The following is a 17055-nucleotide window of genomic DNA, read 5'->3' as shown; positions in this document are numbered from 1 at the left end:
CTCCAGCTTGTGGAGAGCAGATTGTGGGCCTTCGCAGCCGCCATAATCACATAAGCCAATTCCTATAAGAAATCTTCTCTTATACGTATCTGTTCTATTCTATTGGTTCTGTTTCTCTGGAGAACCCTAATACCACTATTAAATCTAAATTATTCCCCTGAAAGGGAGATAAGAGGGCAAGATGAGGATCACTGCAACAGTCTGAGAAGTCACCATGATCTGACAGCCCTTTAAGGACAGGCCCTGTTTATCTGGGCTGGGAAGAACATGGAGCCCAGAAGTCTGAATGGGCCACTGAAAGTTCATTACAGCAACAGAAGCCTGCCCATGTGTACTCACTGCAAAGAAGGTCAAATCCTCTGCCTTAAATGTTTAACTTTAGCCCTATCCTGTGTCCTCCTATAACCCTGAGATGTGTATAGCTTCAAAACATGACACTGAAAGGACTGACGGTGTGATTTATTTAGTTTCAGTATACTGCAGTGGATTACAAATAATCTCTACGTTTAAACGGAAACTCTTCTGTCATAAGAGAGCAAGCTGTAACTCAAGGACTGGAGCCGGTTTCCCCCATCCTCGCAGCGCTGGCTCTGGCCAGTCAGCATTCACATCAAACTGACCCGTCTATTAGCCAAGCCCTCTCTCCCGACTGCCAGCCTTCTGAATGGAATGACAAGGGGCCATGTCTTTAAAAATGTCAAGGAGCAGAAATCTCTGCTGATTCCCCCAGAAACCTCTAAAGGCACGGGTTCTTTAAAGCAAGCTAGAGAATGAACCTGTCAGTGGGTCGGCTCTGTGGAAGAACAATCCTGGTCCCTCCCCCTGTTCTCCAGTAGTGTGCTAGTGGCTCTCAAAGATTTCAGAGAAATTTGCTTTAAGGAAAATCACAGCTTTCTTGATTAGCATCTAAAAGGCACTTACGCACATTTTCACTTAGGAAATTGATTGAGCGATGAAGAGTAACACTGAACCATTCTCTTATCCTGAACGGCCAACATTCTGGATCTAAACTGGTAGGTGGCTGCACCACCGTGGTCAAGAGAGCTGGTTCTCATTATTCCCAGGCCTGGCCGTGTTCACTGGCTTCACTGCACTTTTTCAAAAAGCAGACTCCACGTCACCCATCTCCACGCACACAGTCTTTAGTTGTGAATAATATTCAATTGTCACACGGCCATTCTCTCTGCCAAACCCTGAAAGGAAGAGAAAGGGTGAGGGTGAGCCATTGCAGTAATCCAGCCACAGCGACCTGCAGAAACAGGCACTGCTCCCAGGGCTGGGGAAGAGTGCAGAGCCAAGAAATTCTGGGATCAAGTCCTCAACTGCATGTATTAGCTGTGGAGCCAGACGCGGGAAAAGGGACACACTAGCCTTTGGGGGTGGGGAAATATTTAGGTTTCATTTCTTACCAGTATGACTCTTAACTTCTAGTATCTACTCTTCTATTAACTTCTAGTATCTACTCTTCTAGACTAAGGTCTAAAAATGTTCAGACTTTCTTATCAAGCATTAGAGCATTCTCTACAATTATCAATCAACCTGATGCCTTTGAAAGTCAGTGCTAACTTAAAACTTAACTCTACATAATAGGCTTATTAACCTTCTCTTATACTAAATCTGTAAGAGCACCTACTATTTACACTCTGTCCACTCATGTGGGGAGTGGACCCTTCAGGCTGTCAGGTTACTCAAAGCCAAGACACTGCCAATCACTAGTAGATGAGGTTACGTGCTAAAAGGACAGCCTTCCTTGTGTCCCCTACCCCAGACTGAGGCAGGCTCTGCATCCTAAGAGCAAGGCCCAGTCTCCAAAAATGTACATCTCCAGGGGGCATCATTCCAAATGGGACATACACAATGGCCCTGCTGAGGCCTCACTCTGCCTTTTGTTCCTTTCCAAATCCTCTCAGCACGGAGCCCATTGGGCATGTTAGGCCAGCTTTCTGTCCCTCTCATCTCATGTAGGCATATCCATGGGCACTGATCCAAAGATTCAGGTTTAGGGAAGGGAAAGCTGGCCTCAGAGGCCCCACTGAGGCCAAAGCTGCAGATTCTAAACAAACTGAGGGTTATGAATTAATAAAACAGAGCCTTGGTTCCTACCCTGCATTTACGTCTGTGTTACAGCTCCTCCAGGTACCCACAGGGACAAGAATGACTAGTGAAGTATGACTAGAGAATGCCAGAATGATACCAAACGCAATACCACATAAAACTGTCAAATTAACACCCACCATCTCATCATCATTCATCCATGTTTATATGTTTGCCAACACTGTGATGGCCATAAATATCTGCCAGGAGACTAGGGGTCAGACTCTTAGAATGGTGCACCTACAAAGTCCAAACCAATTTTCATACAGAATTGGTGAAATTAGCAACAAACTCCAAAGAAAGAACCTCAAAGTAATGGCTATGTTCCTGATGCCTCAGATCTCCTAACAGACTAGATTTACAAACTTGCCATGGTTAGAACGCCTAGGGGTGGTTTTACACTTAATGGCAATCACAGACTGTGAGGAAAAAGTAATCCTACCCATGAGATAAACCTTTTTAAGATGTATGTCAGCTGTTCACAATCCAGTCTACACATCAAAGACTTCTGGAGAGCTTTTGGAAAAAATAAAGATGCTCAGCTTCCATTCCCAGAGATGCATACAGTGGGCCTGGGGAGGACCAGGAATTCATATACTTTTCCAGGTGATTCTGATACACACAAAGGTTTAGGAACCTGTTCCATAAGGACTGAATTATGACCAGTGTCTCTAGAGACGGGGGTTTGCTTTCACAGTTCCCAGATCCTCACCTGACTTCTTATATCCACCAAAGGGCAACTCCACTGGGCTGACATTATAGTTGTTAATGAAGCACATTCCAGCCTGAAGCTCAGCCACCACTCTGTGGGCACGCTGGATGTCCCTATGAAGGAAAAAATGCATTGGTTATTCATAGTTTCTTTTGCTACAACCTTAACAGGAAAAGTTAGACTGTCACTTCTAAGGGTCTCAAAACATTGCCAAATTCTTGTTTCTTCAAAATGTGTTTTACAATCTTATACCATCCATGCAAAATAGATAAGGATTTGAATTTTATAGTCTCATCCAAATGCATGTACAAAATAAGTAGCAGCAACAAGGGTGCCAAAACAATTCAATGGGGGGAAATAGTCTTTTCAACAAATAGTGCTAGAACAGCTGGATATACATATGCAAAAGAATGAAGGAAGATCCCTTTCTTACACTACACACAAAAATTAACTCAAATGGGTCACTGACCTAAAATGTCAGAGTGAAAACCACAGAACTCTTTGAAGCAAACAGGAATAAATCTTGACCTTCGGTTAGATACAATCTTCTTAGACATGACACCAAAAGTAACAGATAAAGAAAAAACAGAATAATTACACTGACAAAATTTTAAAATTTTGTGCTGCAAATGAGACTATCAGGAAAGTAAAAAGACAACTCACAGAAATGCAAATCAAAACTGATACAAGACACCACTGCACAACCGCTAGGATGGCTAAAATCAAGAGAACCGACAATAACAATTGCTGGCTAGGATGTGGAGAAACTGGAACCCTTATACATTGCTGATGGGAATGTAAAATGGTACTGCCACTTTGGAAAACAGTTTAGCAGTTCCTCAAATAGTTAAACACAGAGTCACCATAGGATCCAGCAATTCCACTCCTGGGTATATACCAGAAATGAAATATACAAATATCCACACAAAGACTCATATATGAATGCTCATAGGAGCATTATTCATAATAGCCAAAAAGTAGAAACAGCCCAAATGTCTATCAATGGGTCAATGAATAAACAAAATGTGATATATCCATACAACAGAATATTACTCAGTAGTAGAAAGGAATAAAGTAGTGATACATACTATAACAATAAATGAACTTTGAGAAGAAGCCAGTAGATGAACTAAGTGAAAGAAGCCAGTCGTGAAAGGTCACATACTGTATGATTTCATCTATGTAAAATATTCAAAATACGCAAATCTATAAAGACAAAGTAGATCAGTGGTTGCCAGGAACTGGGGGGGAGGGGAAAATGCAGAGTAACTGTTATTGTTCTTAGAATGAAGAAAATGTTCTAAAATTAGATTATAATGACAGTTGTACAATCTGTAAATATACTAAAAACTACTGAATTGTACAAATAGGTGAATTGTTTGGTACATGAATTATCCCAACAAAGCTGTTTTTTTTTAAAAAAAAAAAAGGAGTTACCCCCCTTTGTAACTGGTCTTTGTCTGTATTTTGGTGGTGAAGCAAAGCAAGAGGAGAGACTTATCCCACTCAATCCTCAAATCAAAAAAAGCAGCTCCTGGGACTTCCCTGGTGGTGCAGTGGTTAAGATTCCACGCTCCCAATGCAGGGGGCCTGGGTTCGATCCCTGGTCAGGAAACTAGATCCCACATGCATGCTGTAACTAAGAGTTCACATGCCACAACTAAAGAGCCCGCCTGCCACAACTAAGGAGCCCACGTGCACAACTAAGACCCGGCACAACCAAATAAATAAATAAATAAATATTTTAAAATATACATATATATACCAAGAAAAAAAAAGGAGCTCCTGGGAATTCCCTGGCAGTCCAGTGGTTAAGACTCTGTGCTTTCACTGTCAAGGGCCTGGGTTCAATCCCTGGTTGGGGAACTAAGATCCCATAAGCTGTGAGGCGCAGCCCAAAAAAACAAAACAAAACAAGCAAACAAAAAAGCAGCTCCTCAGATAGGACTTTTAGGGCAGTGAAACTACTCTGTATGATACTACAACAGTGAGTACAAGTTATTATACATTTGTCCAAACCCATAGAATGCACACCAAGAGTGAACCCTAACGAGGACTACAGTCTTTGGGTGATAAAGATGTGTTCATGTAGCTTCATCAATTCTAACAACTGTTCCACTCTGGTGGGGGACATGGATCATGGGGGAGACTATGCATGTGTGGGGCTGGGGTAGTTGGGAAATCTCTGTACTTCCACTCAGTTTTGCAGTGAACCTAAAAGTGCTCTAAAAAATAAAGTCTATTTAAAAAAAAAAAAAAAGTCGCTCCTCACTTTTTTCTTCAGAACTCAAAAAGAAGCTATTACATCAGGTCTTCAAGGGAGACTTGGGTCTTCCATCCCACGTTCCTGACCACAAGACTACAAAAAATAATAACCTTGTGTATCACTAAAGAAATAGCATAATCCCAAGTGTAAACAGTCTTAGAAAACTGCCTACTACTGCCAAAGACTAATCAGAGTTTGTACATAAACAAGCAATCTGCAAGCATTTTCTAAGAAATTTTTCTCCGAAATCACTTTTTGTTTTTCTTATAGTGGTTAAAGTTTATGTACAAAGATATTAATCCCAACATAACTTATAATAGTTAAAATTGGAAATAGCACCCTAAATACACAACAATGGAAAAAAGGCCCACATGTGTTACAATGCATTCTAATTTAGGGACTACTATAAAGCTAAAAATCATGGCTTTGAAGAATACTGCCCAGTATTTATATGCTTATGGATTTCTAAATTCCTTGACATACATGTTTTTAATAGGCACCTAACATGATGCTTTGCATAGATCAGAAACTTAAATATTTATTCAATGTATGAATGAAAAAAGGATAGAATTTTCATCAATAAAGCTAATAGCTTAATTTAAACTCAACACTAGGGTTCTCTGGCCATTCAGGGCTAACTGTGAAATGCTACTTTGCCATCTTTTGACTTTAGCTGAAGCAAATAGAAAGTGCTGATGAAAATGCAGTGAGGGCAAACTCCAGTGAGGGAATAAGATCAATTATATAATCTAAGAAGACACTGCAGCCCCATTTCTTCAAAGCCATTTGGGGCGTCCTTCCCCACCTACCTGGTGAAGACACCAGCCGCTAGTCCAAAAGTGGTATCATTGGCTCTTTCCAGAACCTCAGCTTCAGTGTCAAATGATAAAATGGACATAACCGGTCCAAAGATCTCTTCTTTCACACAGGTCATGTCATCTCTACAATTAGCTGCAAACATTATTAAAAAACCAAACATCAGCGAAGGAATGATTATTTCTGGCATGTTAAAATTTCCTGTTCATAGTAAACAGTGAATACACGGCTTTAGAGAAATTTCAATGTGACATTTTCAGTGTGAATATAAATCCAAGCATCCTTTCTGCATGACGATTTAACACTACGTATTAAGGAGCCATGGCCTCTGTGTTCATTCTAAATCTACTTTTTTGAATTCATCATAAGGAAATAGCTAAGGAGGTGGACAAGGATGTACATACAAGGACTTCCATCACAACTTTCCTGTGACAGTCAAAACTAGAAGCAACAAACTAGACATCCAAAATAGATGGGATGATCACGTGAACGGTACACAACCCAATGATGAACTTCTATGAAGCCTCAAAAAGTAATGTTTTGGAGACTTTCCTGGTGGTCCAGCGTTAAGAATCTGCCTTCCAATGCAGAGGACGCGGGTTCGATCCCTGGTTGGGGAACTAAGATCCCACATGCCGCAGGGCAACTAAGCCCGCGCGCCACAACTAGAGAGCTCACGCGCCCCAACTACTGAGCCTGCGTGCCCTGGAGCCGCGTGCCACAACTACAGAAGCCTGTGTGCCACAACTAAAGAAGCCCATGCACGGCAACAAAGACTCAGCGCAGCCAAAATAAAAAAACAAAATAACAAAAAAACGGGGTGTGTGTGTGTGTATAGGATGCACTCCAAATGAATTAAAATGATTACTAAAAAAAAAAAAAGTAATGTTTTGAAGAAAATTTAATAAGTAAATGCTCATGATTAACACTCACTGAAAAAGATACAAACTGTATATATCCTCTCAATTTCTGTTAAAATGTACACATGACTAACATTTTTTATATTTTTTCACATTTTCTTAATGACTCTGATATGATTAGAATGAGAAACAATATTTTTAAAAAAGAAAATACAATGCAAAAAAATAATAACTTAGAAATAACTGAAGGAGTGTTCATTTTATATGAAAATGTACTTAAGTTTTTAAGTGGTTAATTCCCTAAAAAGATTAAATTCACACTTGACATTTTAAAATATGCATATATGTCTAAAGAAGCTCATATATTTAGATGTGAAATACTGAACCCCACTCATCCTCAAGACAGTGGTGCTTTTATCCGCACTCTGGCTGAAGAACAGCTCACCTCAATGCTGGCAACCACGCATGGAGTGAGATATGTTGTTTGTAAGGTTGTGTGATACATGTAAACAATGTGGAGGCAGAAATACAGCTTGAGAACCCTACTTTAAACACCAGCTTTACACTAGCCAAAGCTAAAAACCAACTTCTCACATATCTACAAAGAGGAGGACTCTAAAATCTCATAAGAGATGAATCAGAGCTTGTGCATACAAAGTAAGAACAGCACTCTGGTTGTCTGTATGTTACACTGTACTCTGGGGACACCTAAACTATCTTCAAAGGTATATTAAATAATTTTAGGTTGTGTTTAAGGATAGTTTATTATAATCTAAATCTTTGAAAATTACTAATCCACATACAATTTTTAGGGAAACTGTTAGCCAGAATATTAAATTACTCAAGACAATTCATTACCCAACAGTCCCAGAATAGTTTGTCTTACACAGGTTGATAACACAGTATGGCTCTGTGTGCAACGCATTCTATATTGGGAGAGTCAAAAGAGATGAGGGGATAAAGCGGCAGTTGATGTTATGAGAAAAGAAAAGGTTCCTGCCCCACATATAACACTCATTATACTTCAGCCCCAAATCTCAAGTAAATGAATCTAAAGATTGAGGCTCTGGAGTCATTCTCAAACTTTAACATGCGTAAATATGAACTGAGGACTTATTAACGTGCAGATCTCAAGGTCCTGGGCCCTGAAAGTGACATTTGGGGGTCTAGGGCAGGGACCAGAAATCTGCATTTTTAACAAGTTTTCCAAGTGATATTGATGCTGTAGATGACAAACAAGGCTTTCAGAATCACTAGAATGAAGTTAAGGTAGTTAGCTCCCTGTCCTTTGCATAGGTTCACAGTTTGTTTAAAAATATTTTTTTTCCTAATTGTAAAATACATGTTCTCTGTAGAAAATCTGTAATATTCAGAAATGCACAAAGTATAATAAAAAATCACCTTTAATCCCAGCATCTAGAGAAATCCACTATCAATATTATGATGTGGACTTCCCTGGTGGCACAGTGGTTAAGAATCTGCCTGCCAATGCAGGGGACATGGGTTCGAGCCCTGGTCTGGGAAGATCCCACAGGCCACGGAGCAACTAAGCTCGTGCGCCACAACTACTGAGCCTGTGCTCTACAGCCCGTGAGCCACAACTACTGAGCCCCCATGCCACAACTACTGAAGCCCGTGCACCTAAAGCCCATGCTCCACAAGAGAAGCCACTGCAATGAGAAGCCCACTCACCACAACGAAGAGTAGCCCCCGCTCACCACAACTAGAGAAAGCCCATGTGCAGCAACGAAGACCCAACACAGCCAAAAATAAATAAATAAAATAAATTTATTTTAAAAAAAACCAAAAACAGAAACCTGATTCCTTTAAAAAAAATACTATGATGCATATTCTCTGTTCCTTCTTTTTCCCATGCACATATTTGATTTTTAATAGATTTGGGATAATACCATATACACTACTGTTTAACCTGTATTTTCTACGTAAAAACCTATAGTAAGTTTTCCCTCTTCCTTAATAGCTACAAGCTAATCCACAGCATGGATGCTAAATTCACAGCCCTTAAACCTCAGCGGATCTTTAGCTTTTTAGCAAGAGCTAAAAGGTTAAACTGCACCAAATATCAAGTGTTGAAAAGTGACACCACTATCAACTTCAGGGACAAAAATCAGCTGAATCTATCTTCAGGATAAGGTGAAAGGAATTATACAACATAATTCCATCTATATATAGTTTTTTAAAGCCAAGGAAACTAGCAATATTTTTATAGGAGATACTAACATACAATATAAAATGACAGAGAAAAGTAAATGACAACAACATCTAGAACAGTGTCACCCCCAGCAGAAGGGAAGGAGATGGGTGTGGGGACAGTAGGATGACCACATACTTGACTGTCCAAACCAGGAGATTTTTCAGATTGAAAGGAAGTGCTAAAATTATTATATCATATAATTTTTGAAAATATTAATATATTGTCCAACAAATTGGTTTTATTATATTGATGATCTAAAGTTCAAAGAAAAGCACATTCTTTACCAACTTTCTTGAGAAAAGAAATTCATTACTGAATTTTTAACAAACATGCCCTTTAATTTCTTTGGAGTGCCTTGATTCTAGAACAACAGCTCTACACCCAGTTAAGTCCCAGGTAACTGATATCATTGTCCAAGAAGAGGAGGGGCACACATGAGGCTTCCAAGGTAAGGGAGAACTTCTACTCCTTAAATCTGAGTAGCGGGGACACACAGTTTGCCAACCCTTGCCTTACACCATATACACAGTTTATAAATATTCTCGTCTATCTGACATTTAATTCAAACTGTTTAAAAGCAAACAAGAAGAGGACATACCTAACACACAAGGTCTCATGTAATACCCATCCTTTAATTTGGGATCTTCAGGTACGTAGAGGTCTCCACCACATAATACTTTAGCACCCTGCCAAAAAAGAAAAAAGAATGCATATTTTATGTTAAACATAAAACCCCAGTATGCATTCCCGAAATGCCACTTGTGTCCTGAACAAATGCATACTTAGTCACTCCACGGCAAGTACAACGCAGAATACAGCTCCCAAATGGATATGACCATAGGAAAGAAGCATAGAGCAAGTAACCTAGGAGTAACTACCCCTCCCCCTCCTCTCATCTCACCTCCACTTGTTTCTCACCTGCTCCTTTGCCACTTTAACAAACCCAAGGACTCGCTCCAGATGTGGTCGGTTGATCAGGGGACCCATCCTTGTATCTTCCAGGAGGGGATCTCCAATTTTTATCCTTTGGGTCTGTTTCACCACTTCCTCTGTAAATTGATCAAGAATTTCCTTTTGCACAAATACCCTTGTACCATTACAACAAACCTAAAGGACAGACACATAAAAATTTATATGTAGATGAGGGGGAAAAAAGGAAAAGGAAAAAAAGTCCAACAGCTTTAAATTTAAAAGAGACAGTATACTTTCTTTAAAGGCTAGTTCCATTTCTAAAAATTATCACCATACTGAATTGTATCACACATGTAATTGTGGACATACTACCCCACACACAAACTCTCTGCCCTTTGAGATAAAAGTTATGCCTTTGTTTTTGTTTAAATTTCCTTAAAACAATTAATAGATCCATATGACCCATAGGACTTCTCCTATTTCCTCATCTCAGATGCTCAATTTGGCTGTATATTTTGAGAGCAGGAGGTAAGAGTGGAAGGGACTGAAGAGTAAAAATAGAACAAGAACTGAGGCCTTGAGTCTAATAAAAACCTAGGGCGGTGCAGAGTCAATGTTTGTCTCTAAAAACACAAGTAATGGGACTTCCCTGGTGGTGCAGTGGTTAAGAATCCGCCTGCCAATGCAGGGGACATGGGTTCGATCCCTGGTCCGGGAAGATCCCACGTGCCGCAGAGCAACTAAGCCCATGCGTCACAACTAGTGAGCCTGCACTCTAGAGCCTGCGAGCCACAACTACTGAAGGCCGTGCGCCTAGAGCCCGTGCTCCGCAACAAGAGAAGCCACCACAATGAGAAGCCCACACAGCGCTATGAATAGTCCCTGCTCGCTGCAACTAGAGAAAGCCCGCACGTAGCACCGAAGACCCAACGCAACCAAAATTAAAAAAAAAAACACATACACAAGTAATGACTATTTAGACCCTCCCACAGACATGAACATAAATACTACTCAAATGCTATCAGAACAGTAGAATAGAAAAGAAAGTCCAAAAATAGATCCAAGTACTCAAGGAAATTTAGTTTATGATAAAGGTGGAATCTAAAACCACTAGAGTAAAGATGAATTAGTAACAAATGGTTCCACTGGTTAGCCATGTGGAAAATAAGATACAATCTCATACTGTGCACAGGAGTAACCCCCAAACGTATAAGGAATCTAAATATAGAATAAAAAACCAATTACTGAGAGAAAACATAGGTGAATTCTTCTATAACTTAGGTGCAGGAAAAGGTTTTCTAACTAGTACTCAAAATCTAGATGCAATGAAAGAAAAAAATGATAAATTTGACTACATAAAATTAATAATCTTTTGCATGGCAAAAACATCATAAACAAAGCCAAGACAACAAACTGGAAGAAAGCATTTACGACGTACATCATAGATAAAGGGTACTATCACCAATATTTAAATAACTTATAAAAACTGAGAGAAAATCAAAACTAATAGTATAACACACCAAAAAAAGTGAACTTGGGAATTCCCTGGCAGCCCAGTGGTTAGGACTTGGCACTTTCACTGCCAAGGGCCCAGGTTTGATCCCTGGTTGGGGAACTAAGATTCTGCAAGCGTTGTAGCACGGCCAAAAAGAAAAAAAGTGAACTTTACTATGTGTGAATAAGAAAAAAAATCTCTACAAAAATAATTGAAGGAAATGACTAGATGGTTCAATATAAAATTGGATAAAAGTTATGCACAATTCACACACACACATATAAATGGTCCTTAAGCCTAGAAAAGATGTTCAATCTCATTCATAGTTAGAGAATTGAAATTAAAACTACAATGAAATATCACCTCTTACCTCGTGAGGAAACAGGCACACATATATTGTTGGTAGGAATGCAAGTTGGTCCAACCCATTTGGAGGGGAATACGGCATTATCTTATAAAATTATATATGCACTCAACATCACTAATGATAAGGGAAATACAAATAAAAACCTACAGTGAGATACTACTTCACATCTACTCTGATGGCTGCAACCAAAAAAACCAGAAAATAACAAGTACTGGCAAGGATGTGGAGAAATTAGAGCCTTTGTGCATTGTTGGTGAGAACGTAAAATGGTGCAGCTGCTGTAGAAAACAGTATGGCAATTTCTTGAAAAATTAAACACAGAATTACTATATGATCTAGAAATTCCACTTCTGGTTACATACCCAAAAGAAGTGAAAGCAGGGACTTGAATAGATATTTGTACATCAATGTTCATAGCAGTACTAGTCACAATAGCCAAAGGTAGCAATAACCTAAATGTCCACCAGTAGATGAATGGATAAAGAAAATGTGGCATACATATACAACGGGATACTATGCAATCTTGAAAAGGAAGAAAAATCTGACACATGCTACAACGTAGATGAACCTTAAAGACCTTAAGTTAAGTGAAATAAGCCAGACACAAAAGGACTAATACTGTTTGATTCCACTTATATGAGATACCTAGAATAGTCAAATCCATATAGATAGAAAGTAGAATAGTGGTTACCAGGGACTGGGAAGAAAAGGATATATGAAGTTATTGTTTAATGTGTAGAATTTCAGTCTTGTAAGATGAAAAGATTTCTAGAGGTGGATGGTGGTGATGGCTGCACAACAATGTGAATGTACTTAATACCACTGGACTGTACACTCAAAAATGATTAACATGGTCAATTTTATATTATATATATTTTACCACAAAAAAATAGGCACAAAAAATTACATATACATTTACCACTTCTAGGAATTTACTCTGAAAATATATCTCCAACAATATGAACACACACGTGCACGAGGTTATTCACTGCAGAACTGTTTGTAATCACAAAATAGTGGAAACTAAATGCCCATCCAAAAGAGAGTAGTTGAATAAACTAACAGCTATACAAGGAATTATACTACACAGCTATAAAGAAGAAAGAAGATTTCTATGAAATGAAGTGATTTCCAGGTGAAAAAAGCAAAAAGCAAAACAGTAACTCTAATATCTTAGAGTTACTATTAGCTATTATTAGTTACTAGTTACTACTAATTAGTTACTATTAGTTACTAGTTACTACTAGCTATCTTTTGTGTTGAGGAAAGAAGAGAAAATAAGAAATATACAAGTACCTGGTCATTTGTGTAAAAAGAAATAGGAAGGAAAAATGAGAAACAGATCTGGCTGGATAGGGATGGATTGGAAGGAGGAGGGAACGGGAGTGGGTAGAAGGGATAGGAGGAGTGCCATTTCTGTTTGCTCTTTTGGTAAAATTCTGACATTTAGAACCATGTTAGTATTTCGCCTAAACCAAGGATGGGTGAAAATAAACCCCAAATGAAATACAAACAGAAACGAACAAACTCATTATTTAAAATGAATATCATAACCATACTGAAGGGGGTGGTGAAGGAAGAACTGACTCATTAACTTCTGAACACAGAATTTTAACTGTACCCCAGGCTAAAGACAAAAAGAGCTGTAAAAAAAAAAAAATGTTGCACTCTAGTTAGAAGGTTTATTTTTCACAGTAGTGTACTTTCACAAATCTGAAACTATTATAAACATATTCTAGGATGGAGTAACTACATATATTGTGAGTAATGGAAGCTAAATGTCTCATCACTGTCAGAGAAGGAAATTATAAATATGAAAGGGAGGAGGCTAAAATAAACCTTGCAGTGTTGGAATGATTTGAAATATCTGTATAAACTTGTAGTTATTAATATAGATGGATACATAAATAGATGTGTGTGTGCATACATACACATATGCCAAATATATATTTCCTGGCTCTGGCCTCTGAGAAGACATAGGAGCAATGATACTCCAGTAGAAACGAGTACACCTGGCACCCAGATCTTGGTTTCTAAATACCATTTACCACTAAATGGAACCAAGCCTCCTTAGAGAAACGGCTCATTACAGAGCTCCACCAGAGAAAGCACAAGATGTGTCTAGAACACCTTGCTGTGCCAGGAAGTAAAGAAGTGCTCAAAGAATAATGAGAACATATCAAAAAGTCACAGAATGAGGCTCCCACTATCTGAATCTGCAATTATTTGAGCATCAAAATAAATAATACTAGTAATGGGTTATAACTTGCAGAATGAGATAAGAATCCATGGGTCCATGCTGATATAATGAATGAAAAACAAACTACGGAAAAGGGAAAAAAGTTCTTTCTTGTAATAGACAGTGAACTATATAAAGGTAGAAGGAGTAACAGAATTGGAAATACACCACTTGGTGACCACCAGAAAAAAATGTTTCCAGCAAACATCAACAAAGGGTGCTAACACTAGTAGGTCAAAGTTTGATAAGGAACAAGATAGTCTCACTTTATCTCCTACAATATACTTATTAACCACAAAGGAAAAAACAGTAACTTTACAGTAAAGACCCACCTTAAGCAAGTGATCAAAGTCAGCAACACCACTGTGAAATATAAAACATCATTTTTGTGGTGTTTTGCCAAAAATGCATAACCTGAATCCAATTAAAAAAAAACAAACAAAACCTAGACAGACCCAAAATGAGGGACATTCCACAAAATAAATGGCCTGTATTCTTCAAAAATGGCAAGGTCCTGAAAGATAAGAATGACTTTAGAACTGTTCCAGATTAAGTGAGATTAAAGAGACACAACAAGTAAATGCAATGCACCTTCCTGGATTAGATCTTGGACCAGCAAAAAAAAATTGTTTCTAAAAGGACATTAGTCAAACAAATGGAGAAATCTGAATAAGGGCTATAGATTGAGTAATAGTACTACATTAATAACAAGTTATATATTTTACTAAGTATTTTGTGCTTATTTAAGAGAATGCACTTGTTTTTAGGAAATACACATAGGAATGTAGAGGTTAGGGATCTTCTGACTGCAACTTTCAAACAGATCAGAAAAAAAACAGTAATAATATGCATATGTAGGTATAGACATACCAACAGAATGGTAAATGTGATAAAATGTTAACACTGAGGGACCTGGTTCAAAGATAGATTGGAATTCTTTGTACTATTTGTGCAACTTTTCTGTAAGTCTGAAACTTTTTCAAAATAACAAGCTTTAAAACACGCTGTGAGATGAAGGGGTGGAGATTCCCGTTAAACCTCTTCCAGGGTCAGGTACACACCTCGCCTTGCGTGAGGAAGTTGGCCATCAGTGCCCCCTTCACAGCATTCTTCATATCACAATCTGAGAAGATGATCAGTGGAGACTTGCCTCCAAGTTCCAAGGTAACAGGTTTAATTCCTTTAGCTGACATCTCCATGATCTTACAGAACAAGAACAAAAGCATTCAGAAGTCTAACACCAATGAGATTACATGCTACGTTAACAAGATCCTGACCCTCCAAAGTCATCTTGAACTATGCATGACCTGCAGCTTTGTTCTCAGTATACTTTGTCCTCTGTCTACTTGAAATATTCTTTTCCAGAACACTGAAGAGAATCCACAGAATTGCACTTGATAGTCTGAATAGGGAGTTCATTTAAAAAATACTGTCAATTCCCCTGACTGTCATGGGCAGAAACTCTTTTGTATTACTGTTACTATGTTCAAGGCGGACAGAGTTCAGAGCACAAACTAAGGTCAAAACAATGAATCTGAAATAAACTGAGAAAATACCCTTTCTTCCGAGGTGGCTGCTATAGATGAGGTAAGTCACCAAACAATACAAGTGGCAGCTCAGGGCCTGCCCTCTCAGACACAGGCAGGAGAAGATGACTCCCATCCCCAATGAGCCTAACACCAGTGGGCTGTTCTAATTATCCTTCACACTTTTAAAGCACACTTCAGACCTCTGCCCAATAATACCTACAGCCTCCCTGCCAATACAAGCTGGGTAAAATCAGAGGATAAGCCTCCAACATATATTCTGGGGAGGCTTGACACAGCCGGATCTAAATGCCATTTATGTTCTCCTATACTGGTCTTGTCTTCACCTTAGAGCCAGTGGGCACACTTCCAGTGAAGGAGACTTTGGCCACATCGCGATGCTGACACAGAAACTGGCCTGTGGCAGCCCCTCCTTGCACCACGTTGAAGAGCCCAGGAGGCACGCCGGCCTCAGTATAGACTTCAGCCAGCAGCAGTGTGGACACAGGTGTGAAGGGAGAAGGTTTAAAGACCATGGCATTACCTGCATTACCGAGACACAAACACAGGAAGACTTTTAAGACTGAGGATCCCTTGAAGACAGGACAAGAAGACACATCAAGAACAACTCCAATTGTTTCCTTTTTTAAAAAGTTAATTAATTAATTAATTTATTTATTTATTTTTGGCCGTGTTGGGTCTTCATTGCTGCATGCGGGCTTTCTCTAGTTGCGGTGAGTGGGGGCTACTCTTCGTTGCGGTGTGCAGGCTTCTCATTGCAGTGGCTTCTCTTGTTGCGGAGCACGGGCTCTAGGCCCACAGGTTCAGTAGCTGTGGCACACGGTCTTAGTTGCTCTGTGGCCTGTGGGATCTTCCCGGACCAGAGCTCAAACCCGTGTTCCCCCTGCATTGGCAGCTGGATTCTTAACCACTGCACCACCAGGGAAGCCCCTCCAATTGTTTCCTGTTCCCCATCAAATTCTAGGTCAAAAATGTTATTAATAAGTAAATATATCTTGCTCTTCCCACTTTGGTTTCTCTCATTAAACAGACCCCAAGCAACACACTTGCAGTGTCTCAGCCAATAATACCTTATACTTGCATATCTAGGCCTTTTTGCATATATTAATCTCATTTAACATTTGCAACAGTAGTAAGAAGTAGGTATGATCAGACCCATTTTATAAGAGTTGAAACTGAAGACCAGAAAGGTTAATTAATTTGATGCAAGTACCCAAAGCTAGTAACTTAATTCTATTTCTCCTCTATCACAGAGAAATGTGCAAAAAGAACGTGAAGCAGCAAAAAGAAAAAAGCTGCATTTCAATACAGTGTCCTAACAGTAAAGCTTTTTTAACCTGACAGTTTTTCTAAGGTACAATGTCTTCTTTTCCGACAGATTCTTCTCTTTAAATAGCGTGAGAAAACTTTTTGTTAATCAGCCAAAGCTTCTCCGATGGAAGCCTTGTTTATCACTTCTCTTAAGACACAAAAGAAGGAGGAAGTTTATCTTCTGCTTCCTAAATGAAGTCAAAACTCCTAAGTGCTATTCC

At 39.1% G+C, this 17055-nt stretch overlaps 1 protein-coding gene across 1 annotated transcript in view; it reads right to left on the bottom strand.

Annotated features, from left to right (window-relative positions):
- Positions 1–444: 444 nt before the first annotated feature.
- Positions 445–17055, bottom strand: part of ALDH9A1 (aldehyde dehydrogenase 9 family member A1) — a 28074-nt gene continuing 11463 nt past the window's right edge. The window contains exons 5-11 of the mRNA XM_061183154.1: positions 15850–16046; positions 15038–15178; positions 9882–10070; positions 9562–9649; positions 5882–6023; positions 2807–2919; positions 445–1193 (exon numbers count right to left, since the gene is read on the bottom strand). Coding sequence (XP_061039137.1) covers positions 1099–1193; positions 2807–2919; positions 5882–6023; positions 9562–9649; positions 9882–10070; positions 15038–15178; positions 15850–16046 — 965 coding nt within the window. The 3' untranslated portion in view covers positions 445–1098. The remainder of the gene's footprint in view (positions 1194–2806; positions 2920–5881; positions 6024–9561; positions 9650–9881; positions 10071–15037; positions 15179–15849; positions 16047–17055) is intronic.

This window comes from Eubalaena glacialis, chromosome 3 (genome assembly GCF_028564815.1).
Source record: "Eubalaena glacialis isolate mEubGla1 chromosome 3, mEubGla1.1.hap2.+ XY, whole genome shotgun sequence".
NCBI classification, from domain to species: Eukaryota; Metazoa; Chordata; class Mammalia; order Artiodactyla; family Balaenidae; genus Eubalaena; species Eubalaena glacialis.
Note: the sequence above shows the minus strand (reverse complement) of the source record. Positions and strands in the feature narration are given on the sequence as shown.